At 34.6% G+C, this 14,472-nt stretch overlaps 1 protein-coding gene across 1 annotated transcript in view; it reads left to right on the forward strand.

Annotated features, from left to right (window-relative positions):
- The window catches only part of LOC123657913 (scavenger receptor class B member 1-like), an 83,740-nt gene that overhangs the window by 67,480 nt on the left and 1,788 nt on the right, over window positions 1–14,472 (forward strand). Inside the window, exons 8-10 of the mRNA XM_045593400.1 lie at window positions 3,523–3,681; window positions 4,357–4,463; window positions 7,462–7,580. Coding sequence (XP_045449356.1) covers window positions 3,523–3,681; window positions 4,357–4,463; window positions 7,462–7,580 — 385 coding nt within the window. The remainder of the gene's footprint in view (window positions 1–3,522; window positions 3,682–4,356; window positions 4,464–7,461; window positions 7,581–14,472) is intronic.

Here is a 14,472-nt window from a genome sequence, read left to right on the forward strand (position 1 = left end):
TAGTTGTATACAAAAAAACTATAGCATTTTATCTACCATTATAAGAAAAGATATATAAGAAAATTTATATGTTAACATAAATAAGCGATAATTCAACTGTAAAATGTCAGAATAGAATACAGACAACATTTTGTAATACCCTCAATGTTGTGTATAATTTCAAAGCTAACATACGTATTATTAAAACAGAAATTAGGACCCGATGAAGTACTAAATGCATATTTAAAATGTTATTAGACAAATAATGATTCGATATTAATCGGTAAACGCTGGTAGGCTACAATTACATATCATAAATATAAAATTTTCATTTGAATCATAGTTGTTTGAACAGCAGTCGCTATGGACCTTGATTCTGTTTATTGACCGACTGTAAGTAAATGTTGAATTTTAATTCGATTCTCCGTTATATTAAATAAAGAAACGATTTTGTTTCGTTTGTTCGTAAACACGCCTGTGAGTTATATAAATATTGACGTCTCTCACGAGTATACTTTAAGTATTTTTGTTATTCTTAGTACAATAAGTACTCATATGATTGTATATCTTTATTATTGGAAATTTGTTCCGTTTCCGTTACGGCAGAAGATACGAACGAAATCTTAGTAGGTAAAAAATAATGATATACAACGTGTTATATATATAGGGTGTTTGTGCAGTCCTTGTGGGTCTCCCCACCGTGCCTCGGATAGCACGTTAAGCCGTCGGTCCCGGTTGTTATCATCTACACCTGATAGCCATCGTTACTCATAGTAGGGAATATATCCGCCAACCCGCATTGGAGCAGCGTGGTGGATTAAGCTCTGATCCTTCTCCTACATGGGGAAAGAGGCCTATGCCCAATAGTGTATTACAAGCTGAAGCGACAACGTCTTATAAAACTGGCGTCCTACTGTTTAGGGCCACACGGGGGTATACCATTACCGATATTACACTTTAAAAAAAGGAAGCAGTAGTAAGTACAGCCCATTATTACCTAACTTTAAAATCGACAAATTTAAAAAAAAAAACGTCAGAAAGAAAAGAGTCAGACTCGCTCGCTGAGGGTTCCGTACAAAAATTTTGAAAATATTTTCGGCGAGCTCAACAGCACTCATACCGGTTGTTATATCGACAAAGTATGTGTCGATAATATTAGTTACGCGGAAGATATGGTGCTGCTGGGACCAACGGTGGGTGCCATTCGCAGGTTGTTGAATATTTGTTCATCATATTCGCTGGAGCATGGACTTACATATAACAGTAAAAAAAGCAAAATACTCGTTTTCAAGGGTAAATTTGGTGTATACGTGCCAGTCTGTGTCCCTCCAATTACATTGTACAGTGAGAGCGGGTAAACAGTTTTAGGTATCTAGGGCACATTGTGACGGATAGTTTGACCGATGACGAGGATCTGGAACGTGAGCGTTGGACTCTGGCGGTCCGAGGAGATGTGATAGCCCGTAGATTCGCTCGACGCATTATTAAATTATTGACATGAATTTCATTTAATTGGTTATGAATATGTATGTATAAAATAAACAAATTATTATTTATTATATGATGTAACTAAAAATTTATGCTTTGCGCAATTTTTACTTTATCTGTGCTGGAAGACGTTGCTTCGTAGCAAATTTCAAGATTCTGAGTTCACGGGAAGTACCCTGTAGGTTTCGATTCCTTTACGAGTGTCTTAAATTTGCAGCACAAACGGCTGTATCTTTTGATTGCGTTGGCTTAGAAGTTCGATTTTTTTACAATTCTAAGGGACAGTAAACTTGAATATTTGATATGCATTTCAGCTTGATACGTCACTCACAACCGAAAGACGGTTAACGAACCGAATGGCTTTTGCTTTGGCCTTGCTTCGCTTGGCTATGCCGTGGCGTCATAAGGCTCGGCTAGAAAATATGGTGTGGCGTTACAGTCGGCCATCCTGAAACAATTGCTCCCGCAATGGGAAGACGTTGTCGATTAGTTTTCTAGAAGGTCACTATGATCTTCAATTTCTAGTTGGTTACCAGAGCTGCTCGCGCTATCTGACACTAAAGCTACACTACGAGGGTCGCAAAGACTCAGGGAAAACTAGCCCAGTAAAGTTTTTGTAGCCTCTTAACCCCTTTATGCTCCTAATTCTATACCTATCGTACCGATGACTTTAGTTACAATACAGGGGCCAGAATATAAGTCATCTAGTTTAGTGTTAACCTTAGCAGCACTACTTGTAGGCGTCTGCCTCCACAGAACCAAGTCCCCCTTTTTGTAAATATGACTCCTTTTGCGTTACAAAATAATACTAATTTATTAATTATTTTTTATTTTATTAAAGCATTAGGGAAAGAAAATTGAGTATGTAGGTTACAAAATTGATTCTTATATCGCAGTTGAATGAAAGGACGCCAGTTTAATAATACGATGTATAAAAGATAGCCATGTCAATATTTTGGAGCACTATATTATATTTGATTGATTTGATTATTAAGAAACGTTACGATCTCTTCATAAATCAAATTCTTTGATCAATGATTTTTTTAACCGATTTCAAAAAGGAGGAGGTTACTCGATCCGACCGTTCGGGGATAACTTCATCGTTTATGAACCGATTTTGATAATACTTTTTTTTGGAAAGAAGGTATCCCGAGACTGATATTATGATAAGGAAACCAGGATCTGATGTTTTCAATCCCAGACGAATCGCGGGAAACCCTCGAAAATCGTAGTTACGACTAGTGCGTTTGTTAATTTTTTTCGTCTGCTTACGTTGTATTACTTATCGAGGTAATTGAAGTCGGGTTTTTTTCGTTTGCGAGCAAACACAATTATTAATGAAGGAATAAAATGATTTGACCTAGATATTATATGCGGATGATGATGGCTCATACAAGCAGAGCAGCGTTAAATACTGCTAAACACATCATAGTACAAAATTGCATAAAAATGCATAAAAGATTCATTTCTTTTTTAATAATTAAATGAGAAAATGTTAATGTATCGAGGGTTTATTTTCAAATACGTTTTTATGAGATGACTTAAATATAGTTAATAAGTAATAGTATTCATAACTATATGATTGTGTTCGTAATTAACATTTTATTTTGAAAACAACGTCAATATGACAGAGGTATAAATTATTGATCGCTTCAGCCTGTAATATCCCACGACTGGGCATAGGCCTCTTTCGGATGTAGGAGAAGGATCAGAGCTTAATCCACCACGCTGCTCAAATGCGGGTATATTCCCTACTATGAGTAACGATTGCTATCAGGTGTCCATGATAACAACCGGGACCGACGGCTTAACGTGCTCTCCGAGACACGGTGGGGAGACACGCAAGGACTGCACAAACACCCTGACCACGGCAAACACTTGTATGGCCAATACAAATGTTTTTCATGTGCGGGAATCGATGGCTGTGACCGTTGCGCCTACGCGGCGTCAATACAATACTTTATTTGAGTGGAATTGAACTCGTAACCTTAAGGAATATTTCACCATTATCTGGTGTCGTTACATCCTCATTAGTCTAATTTTTCAATCCACCAGCATTCCCTGCAATCGTCTGAAAGGGACCTTTGAAGGGCTTATGCTGCCACCGAGGATGGAGAAGGTCAACATCGGTGTGTTCAGGAAACAAGCCTGTCGCGTCTATCCCTTCAACTTCGATGCAGAGTATCGGGGTGATTATGGGTTCGATGTATACCGGTAAGTCTTACCTTTCCTATGACTATTATGAGTTAATAGCTATGTGCTCGTGGTTTTGCCTGCGCAATTCAACGATTTGGACTGATCCGTTTTTTACTGAAAAATTATATTATGTCACTCAGTGACGACACAATACTCTTCTTTTTTTTTATGTCACTAGGTCGGCAAACAAGCGTACGGCTCACCTGATGGTAAGCGATTACCGTAGCTTATAGACGCCTGCAACACCAGAAGCATCGCAAGCGCGTTGCCGACCCAATTCCCAATCCCCCCAGGAGCTCTGGTCACCTTACTCACCAACAGGAACACAATACTTCTTCTTCTAATGAAATAACTATAATATCGGTCCACTTTTTGAATTTATCAATTACAAACAAATTAAACATTAAATCTTTCCCATACTTACCTCCTCCTTACTTATTGTAAACGAATTTCTATGTGTACAATAAATAATAAATTATTATTACAATATTTTATCACACTTAAAACGATGGGCAGGGACTAGTTTCATTCCTGCGCGTGATCTATTTGAATCATGATAAACGCAACAAAGTTATTGTGTCAAGAGTTCTTATAATTTAAATATCACTCTAGTTATTCAATAACAAATAAAAAACAGTATTTTGTTATTAATCAAAGAGATTCACAATTTACATATTGGTATTTTTTCTTTAGATACAAGTTGGAGGAGTCTGCGTTCAACAAAACGTCGCCTTACGCCTGTAAGTGCTCGTACAACTGTTTACCAGACGGATTCATAGACATCAGTAATTGCTATTACGGTGAGTCCGGGGTTCTTTTAACCATGAGAATATTCGTGTAGGATGGATTAGTGTATGGGACGGTATTTGGTGGTAGTTTTGACGCTACTTTTCATCCAATTTCATATCGAAATTTTCCATTTGATGTCATTAAGGTACTTTTTATTCGTTCTGAATATAAATTTAAATTTTTCATCAAAAAGAAATTAATAGCTAAAGCTTATTATTCGTAATAGGATTACATAAATGATAAAGATGTGTGGACTTAGTGACGCTGTATTCCATGCAAGATATTACCAAATTTGTATAAAAAAGCAGTTTATATTATTTTCATAAGAGTAGCTGCGGTGTTTCTTGCCGATTCTTCTCCCCAGAATCTGCATTCTGGCAGTAATTACACTTTTAAAGACAAAAGGAAGAAAAGGAGAATTCTTTTAAAGCCTTTAATATTTTTGATTTTGATTTTGATTATGGCAAATTAATGCAGAAATAATTGCAAACATTAGATAATTTGGCAATGTTTAATTGTACGTTATTAAATCAAGCAAAAAAAAAGCTTCGACTTTTCACCGTAACGTGTCAGCAAGATTTTTTTTTTTAAATTAGGTAAATGTGTGCGGACAAAATCGATAATCACTCGATAAAACATTAGGCTCATTTAGAAAAAATCGTTCTTTGACCCACTATTAACGATTGAGGATATTAAAAATTTCCAAAACTTAAATGGAGCAAAATTTCTTCTTTCTTTTCTTGTCGAGTTTTTATAACAATCAAGTAATATCTATACTAATATTATAAAGCTGAAGAGTTTGTTTGTTTTTTTTTTTTTTTTTGTTTGAACGCGCTAATCTAAGAAACTACTGGTTCGATTTGAAAAATTCTTTTAGTGTCATTAGTCCATTTATCGAGGAAGGTTATAGGCTATATATCATCACGTTAAGACCAAGAGGAGCGGAACACCAATGAAGAATGTTTCAAAATCGGAAAAATTCTTTTTCCTTTTGAGAGCTTCCGCTGCGTACTGTTAGGATGCCGACCCTGTTTGTCTTTTTAAAAAAAAAAACTACTCTATACCGCTAGCTGCTTTATTCAAAATATTGGACACAATGTTGGATAATTGACTTCCGAACTTTAATTGATGTCCGATCTACTCGGGGCTCTGAGTCTAACTGACTATTTTAAAATAAAAATAATATTAACGAAGAAACAATATAATTCAATTGCTGAGTAATGATAAAACTAAAGGAAAAATACTGTGTATTATATAAATGCTTATGAAGCTTTTACTGCGTTGTAAAATGGGATATAACAGTACGCTGTGAAAACAGTTAAAAAGTTAGCAAGTTAAGTTTCGAAAAAATCATGTATGAAAGAATTGATTCTCTTTAAAAGTTCTGAAAAAAGTTCGCGACAGCATATATCTATTTTTTAAGGTTGGCTCACTATAACCTTTTTTATGCTAACCAAGTTTGTTCTAAAATAATGCATTATTTGCGAAGATGTTTTTATAAACATGATATTAATCCTTATCGAAATAAATACGTTATTCATCACAAATATTTAATCTAAAACAAAAAAGCCTTTTATATAATTCGATTTCAATGAGTATCGCAATTTTAAAATAACATCGCAGAAAAATACTGATCAAGTATTGCGCGCGCCTCTGTTCCACGCGGACGAAGTCGCGCGCAGAGTAGTAGTATATAAGTATATATTAATTTTAAATTGTACGATTTTTTTATTTTTGTATTACCCACACATTAGGAAATTCTAAACATATAATAAATACATTACACTACAGCCTATACAGTCCACTGCTGGACATAGGGCTCCACAAGTTTACGCCAAAAATAACGTGAACTCATGTGTTTTGTCCATAGTCACCACGCTGGGCAGGCGGGTTGGTGACCGCAGTACTGGCTTTGTCGCACCGAAGTCGCATAGAATAGACATAGAATAAATAAATATAGTGAATTCGATCAATTCTATGTATTACAGTGACTGTATGAACCCGGTTCCTATATTTAAAAATAAATTAATTTTACTTACAAATACATATTCGTAATTAAACGGACAGTAAAAAGTACCGTTACAGAAATTATTTAATAAAAAAAGCTATTAAGTATCAAACGGTTTTTTTGACCTGGTCTCAATCACAATAATCACTTAATATCAAGTGTTGCAAATCATGACCTCCAAATCCTCTTTTCTTAAAGTCGGTTAATTAGAAACTCCTATTAGAGTGATATTTTGTTTAAGCAACGTGTTATTTGAATCATTAAAATCAAATTATTCAATCTTGAATTTGTAACATAAAAATAATTCAAGGACTTGAAATTTGTTTGAACTTTGAAATACTATGTAATGGTCAGATCAAAAGTGCAAGTATATTAAGGATAATGAAACTTTTGGTAATTATAGGGTGCAGTTGATTGTATAAATGACACAGACATGAGTCAGAATTACCTTTCATTAAATAATGTAGTGTATATACATATCTGTATATGTGTATGTTTATTTGGTTGTATATTATTTATGTATGAATTATATTTACTTTTTTATATCATATAGCTTATAAACTCCATGCTAACTCTTTATTAACCTTTTGTACACCCCTACCGCTTCTCATTTTCTATGCCCTGTTTTATACGCTGAGGTTGTTTGGAAGAAATCGCTAGCGATAAGACCGCTTCGTACATTTGACAGAGTGAAACTTACCACAATATATTCGTGAAAACCACATCAGAATCGGATAAGCCGTTTCTGAGATTAGTGTGCACAAACCCACAGACAAACAGACAATCAGGCAAAATTCTAACTAAGTGCTATTTGCGTTGATAAAGGTCCCGATAATATTTTTTCTCATATATCTTCCATGTACAGACAGCGGTCTCTTATATTTTTATTGTATGTAAGTGTTGATGATTGATGTTGAATGAATTAATGTGCTGCTGTTTGCAAATTAATAACATCATCAAAAATCACAGGCATTATTAAAACATATTAATATTGTTAACAGGATTTCCGATAGCGTTATCAAAGCCTCATTTCCTGGACACGGATCCAGCTCAGCGGGCGTACTTCAATGGCTTCAAGCCAAACCCCGAGAAGCACAAGTCTTCAGTCGTAATAGAACCGGTACGTAACAATATAAATACATCGGCTAATTGAGGCAAAGCAGGAAATATTCTGCTCAAAATTTGGAGTTGCCCGACTGGGGAAGTACCTCGACTTTACAGTAGATCACAGCTAAATAATACTGCTTTCAAACTTGTGTACCTGTAGTGATTAAGGTAGCCAGAACTCCCAGGGATGGTTGGGGATAGGGTCGGCAACGCACTGGCAATACTCCCGACATTACTAGCTTCTACCAAGGTATCCGCCTACCATTATTCGGACCGTACGCTTGTACGTAAAGATAAACTAATCGGGTGAATTTTTGTGTCATCTATACAAATAAATAAAATTGGAGTGTCTGTTTGTAATATTAAAATAATCGCTTTTTACTAAGTGCATATGGATGTATACACGGTACATATACCAAAATCTCCCTTTTTACAATTTTTGTCTGTCTGTCTGTCTGTCTGTTTGTCCCGGGTAATCTCTGAAACGGCTAGACTGATTTTGACGGGACTTCCACTGGCAGATAGCTGATGCAATAAGGAGTAACTTAGGCTACTTTTATTTTAGAAATTTGTTATTCTGCGAACTAAAAAATAACGTTTTTGTTAAATTCCACGCAGACGAGTCGCGACAACAGCTAGTAGACGTATATAAATACAGTAACTTGGCGTGATCTCATTCAGTGGATGTGTAGTACAGAAAACGTGAAATTTGTCTGACACATAAAATATGTGGTCGAGACACGACGAAAAAGATTAAAGTTTAATATTTATTTATTTTTTCGCAAATTAAAAATTTAGCAATTTTTCGATGTAAATGTCAAATTTTATTTATATTTATTGTTCTCGTTTTTAAGACTGTGTATATGCTACGCTGTTGCTATCTGACTCGTCATTGTCGTAAAAAGAAAAAATTTGAATCTGCTAATTCACTTCATAACGGTACATTTAGCCTTAAGCGTACAGCTTTTTTCCAACTTAGGTAAATAATATCATAAGTAGAACTTTGGTGGTGTGAAATAAATTATAAAATTTGATAAAAATTAAAATTTATGTCGAAATACACTTAAATATTCTAATTTGGAATCATAAAAGCACATTATTGTTTTATTATATTGAAATTAAAAGTCATATATTTTAATCTGTATATCACGTGACCCAAAACACGACATGCCATGGTATGACGTCATAAGGGCTAAAACAAAGTTCTGTCAATGCTGTAAACAGCTAGGTACATATTTATCAACTTTAACTTCAACAAGGAGTAATAGTTGTGCTCTTTCGTTACTTAGCTTTCATTTGTACAAATTTTGTACCTATTTATTTATTAAAATACCGCTTTTGTAAAGCCAGATAGTACGAATCTGCCAAAAATTGGGTCAATGATGGTTGCAAAGTTTTTTGCATGTAACCCAGACTTCGGTTCTGCCGAATTCCGGAATGTTAAAACATCTCTGTAAGTATTACCCGTTATATTATACTGTTTTTTATGTAGTGCCAGGTATACCTAATTTAAAAAATAATGTTGGAAAGTGTTAGGTTATGTTTTATTCCTTATAGTTCTGCTATATTAAGACTTAACAGTTTTTTAATGCTATTAATTGTACAACTAGACACTACACACCAACGATAGCCATAGTAATTCATTATTTTACACAAAAACGCCAAATATTTGTAGCTGTCAACGTTGAACGACACAGAGTACCTATATAAGGCATTGAACTATTGACGTTGACGTATTCAACGAGTTCGGTCATGGTTCGGTCTTACATACGTCACACACGACTTTTGTTTTTTACCATAATTATTACGTCACCAAAATGGTTGATAGCGTTTTCGCGGAAATAAAAAAGGTGCAAAATGTAATTTGATTTTATGGCATTAAAGCGTGTTTATTTTGCCGAAATATATTTTTTTGTGGCTTTTTTTGGAAAATCAACGTTTTGAAATACTTTTTCAAACATAGTGGAATATCCTATTGTAAACACTTAAGGCAAAACTGAGATAGAACACAGTAAGGAGTATCTAACTAAAATTTTAAACTAGCCTGACTGGCGAAGTACCTCACCCTTAAACAAGATGACAACTAAATAACTACGACTGCTTTCGAGCAGTGTTGTGTTCCCGTGGTGAGTAAGGTGACCAGATCTCCTGGGTTGACAACGTAGTCGAACGATGCTTCAGGAGTTGCAGGCGTCTATCTGATACGGTAGCCGTTTACTATTAGATTAAATGGTGTTTGACACCCTAGTTGTATAAAAAAGATCAATGCAACTGTAAAAATAAAAATATATAGTTTTAAACTGTTTTACTTATTAAAAAATATTCATAGAACAATAAAAGAAGTTATGTGCCATTCAAATGCTATGAAAATTCAGAAATTAGACTCAATCATTCTAAAATATTCTCTCTATCATTCACATCAAAATAAACAATTCACTTATGTATACTTTTTGATTTATCATAATGTTTATATAAAAATAATATTAACATATCATAAACCTTAGTTTTTTTTATTATTATCACTACTTGGGTGTTGACATTTAATATCTTTATAGTAAGATTCATTCAGTCAATGACCTCGAAATGGCAGTCAATAGTTTTTTGAAGTATCAGAAACGATTGTGACGTAATTATTTATATATTAATATTTGAAGCAAAAACAAATTGCGCGGACGGAGGAGTATGAAATTTCGTACACTTATAGTTTATAATATAGAGAAGGAGTGCAGAATGCTAACATTTTTTTTAATTATGCTTAAAAAATACATTAAATCAAAAAAAAAAAAACATTACACACACCACCATGTATTTTACAGAAATACACACATATAGGTCTTTTGGTTAATGTTCAGACTTATAATTTAAATTAATTGCGGTCGAATTTCGACCACCGGACGACCACTAGTAATAATAATTATGTCAACCGACTTCAAAGAAAAGGTGAAGGTTCTCTATTCGAGTGTGTATTGTTTACCTCAGAACATTTAACTGGGTGTACCGATTTTGTTGTTACGTTTCTTATTCGAAATCTGGTGCTTTACATGTGGTCTTATTTATTAATTTCAGCTCTGATCTATGTGGGTTTTTGATCCTACTTAAATTTCAATACTGTGTCGGAGGTCAGGAACAACACACGGGAAGTAAACTTCGTAAAAAAATAAATAAACGCCCAAACCGCGCCATCTGTATGGCCCATACAAATATTCGTCTTGATGTGGATCAAACTCGCAAACTTTATCGCAACAGCCGGTGTTATGGCCACTGCACCTACCATAACAAACTAATGTGCAATTAACTCAACCTGACCTTGTTGTAATGTTGGTACAGTAATTTTATTATAAAATAAGTAGTTGCATAGAATACTGTATTATCCGGTTATCCTTTATTTTATTAACGCGGATATATTTCCTCAGACGGATATTGTGATAAAATTAACATAATATATAAATTATTGTCGACAGAATCACATTGAAATTTCTAACATATGAAATTATGTATAATGTGATGTCGTTAAATTAATAGGAAATTTGCAATTTTTGTAAATAAACTTGTCTGGGAATATTCCAGAATATCAATGCAATGTCAGACAAAACGTATTTATTACGAAATTTGAAATAATTACACACACGGTCGTCTGTTCCTATGATAAGCAACTTAATGCTTGTGTTATGGGTAGCTGACTGCTATAGCTAATTTTGATAATTAAAATAATAATAATAAGCTTTTTCAATTAATATTTTTAGCTGGTGGTATCAATTACAAAATTTACTCATGCAAAGGGTTTAATTACATTAAAAAATGTCATTCAATTTTAGTTCAGACTGAACATGCTTTATGGGTTATTGGTATAATCTGTGTTAAGGATGATCACCCAAAATATACATAGATATTAAACATATTATAAAGAAATAAATACAAATATGCAACCTAGACTCAGGCGGGAATCGAACCCGCAACCCGCGGAGCAGAAAGCATGGTAACAACAAAATGCGCCAACTGATGCGCTAATTGATTTCGAATGTGTTCCATTTATTAAACGTAAGTAAGATCACAACAAACTAGTTGCCTATATTACAGCGAATTTGCAATAAAATACATATATACTAGTTGTGCCCGCGAATTCATCCGCGTGGAATTTCATAAAAGAAAAATACTGTTTAGTTCGCTGAGTTAAATAAATTTCTGTAACAAAAGTAGCCGAAAGTACTCCTTATTACATTAGCTATCTGCCAGTGAAAGTCCCGTCGAAATCGGTCCAGCCGTTTCAGAGATTAGCCGGAACAACATACATACATACATACAAATAATTACGCCTCTTTCCCGTAGGGGTAGAGACCACTTCTTTCCACTTGCTACGATCTTTACATACTTGTTTCGCTTCGTCCACTTTCATTATTCCCGTCACACATGCTCTTTGGTTTAGGGTACTCTTGACCTGGTCTTTTTTCAAGACGTCCCTTATTTGGTCCTGAAACGTCCGCCTAGGTCTACCCCGTCCAACCGTTCCATTCACACTCGATTTATACACTTTTTTCGTCAATCGTTCTTCACTCTCTCGACATGGCCAAACCATCCGAGCATACCTTTCGCAATTTTTGTCACTACATCTTCTTTCAGACCACAACGTTTCCTTATCTCACTATTTCTTATCCTGTCACTCAGTTTAACTCCTATCATACTTCCTAACACTCTCATTTCAACTGCATTTATTCCGCTTTCATGTTTCTTCTGCCATACCCAACTTTCAATTCCGTACATGAGTGTCAGAATCAACACCCCCTCACGCATAGCCAAACGAGCCTTGTTAGACACCTTCAGACTACTCATAAAGAAGTGTAAAGCTCCATTCACCCTGTTTCCTGCATTCACTCTTCTTTCAATATCACTCTCACACTTTCCATATCTTGTAAACTTTGAACCCACATACACAAACTCATTCACCTGTTGAATTTTTTCATCTTCAATCACGATATTGCAGTCTGTTACTGCCTCATCTCTTTCAAACACCATCACTTTCGTCTTCTTTCCATTCATCTTCATCCCCTTAACAAAAGTTACCATCTCCTGCAACTTCTCGGCCAAGTAATACTTGGTCATCAGCATAGAGAAGACATTCGACAAGCAACTCGTTCATTCTCAACCCACTTTCACTATCATTTAAATCTGTCAAACAATTGTCCATGAACAGATTAAAAAGCCACGGTGACGCTACACATCCCTGTCTAACACCTTTATCGATAGGAAACCATTCAGTTTATGCCCCCTTTATTCAAGCACTAGAATCCCTATAAAGAGATTGCAATGCTCGTATGAGGACACTGCTCACACCGTTCACGGACAATTCTGACCATAATTCATTCCTCACCACTCTATCATAGGCCTTTCTAGATTGTAAAAAATGTTATTTTGGTATATGTACCGTGTATAAATCCATATGCACTTAGTAAAAAACGGTAATTTTAATATTACAAACAGACACTCCAATTTTATTTATTTGTATAGAAGATGTATTTGAAGTCTTATGTTAAGGATAAAGATTTTATTTAAAAACGCTAAAAGTGTATTTTTTCGTCGTTATTGTTAGTGAATTGCCCGCAAGGTGATCTTGGGTAAGGCTGCGGTCTCAAGGTATTCCCAGTATACTTAATATCAGACAATTATTACTGATTTGTTTTAGTATTTAAACAAGAATACAATGTTAAATACGAAAATATTTGTATACGTTACTGTGACGACGCTTTGGCGCAGCGGTCACAGCACTGGCTGTTGCGCTGGTGGTCGCGGGTTCGATTCCCGCTTACGACAGACAATTGTATCGGTCACCAACCCGCCTGCTCATCGTGGTGACTACGGGCAAAACACATGAGTTCACGTCATTTTTTACGTGAACTTGTGGAGGCCTAAGTCCAGTAGTGGACTGCGAAAGGCTGCTGTGATGATGATGATGGGCCTTTACTAGCAGATATTTTTAAGCTATTTTAAATTTGTTCTTGGAGATAGAACAGCAGTATTTTTGTAGTGAAACTTATTTAGAAAAGAGAAATGCATCACGATAAAGCAACATATGCTTAGATGTATAGGATTAAGTCGGTACGAGAATGAAATAAAATACATTACACATTATTTTAAACTCTCTCTTTCACTCTCGGTCTCCTCTTTGTGCGATGCTCCGAAGCGACCCACTCTCGTCTACTAATTATTGCTTTTTATTATTAGTTGTTTATTATTAAATAATTATTAATAATAAGCTTAACTTTTCTTACTTTTATGAAATTTGGTGGATATAATTTTTTTTTTTTTTTTTGTTAAGGTATTATAAATACGCTTAAGACAAAATAATTGCTAGCTCTCGGTCCGTAAATATATGAGACGTATATTTAGCGAATTCGTATTTTTTTTGTAGCTAATAGTTCGGCGGATTCGACACAGGAGTATGATTGACGGATGTCGAAGTTCAAGTACTTGTCAATCCTTTTGTCACTTTGACATTTTTTTGTCATTTGTTTTGCTATTAATATTTAAAATGACAAGTCAAATATTCTATACTTGTGACGTATCTAATAAATTTGCATTTTATAATATTTATTTCGATATTTTGAAAAAAAAAATAGTTTTTTTTTAAACAAATATTTCTCCAATTGTTAGACGGGTATATGACTACCTACAGATACTAAAAAATTAAAAAAATAATATTAACTGTACAGAACTTCAGAAACTATAGCTATAAACATAATGCAAATCTACAAAAAATAGTAATACCTAAGTAGTAGTAAACAGCTAAGATCGTGCGAACGTAAAAGATATAAGACGAATCGGTCCGCTTTTCTCTTGTAATGCATGGGTTGTCTGTAAGAAATATGGGTTGTCTGGAAGAAATGGCTAATTAACCATAAGTCCGCCCATTG

This window comes from Melitaea cinxia, chromosome 11, assembly GCF_905220565.1.
Source record: "Melitaea cinxia chromosome 11, ilMelCinx1.1, whole genome shotgun sequence".
NCBI lineage: Eukaryota > Metazoa > Arthropoda > Insecta > Lepidoptera > Nymphalidae > Melitaea > Melitaea cinxia.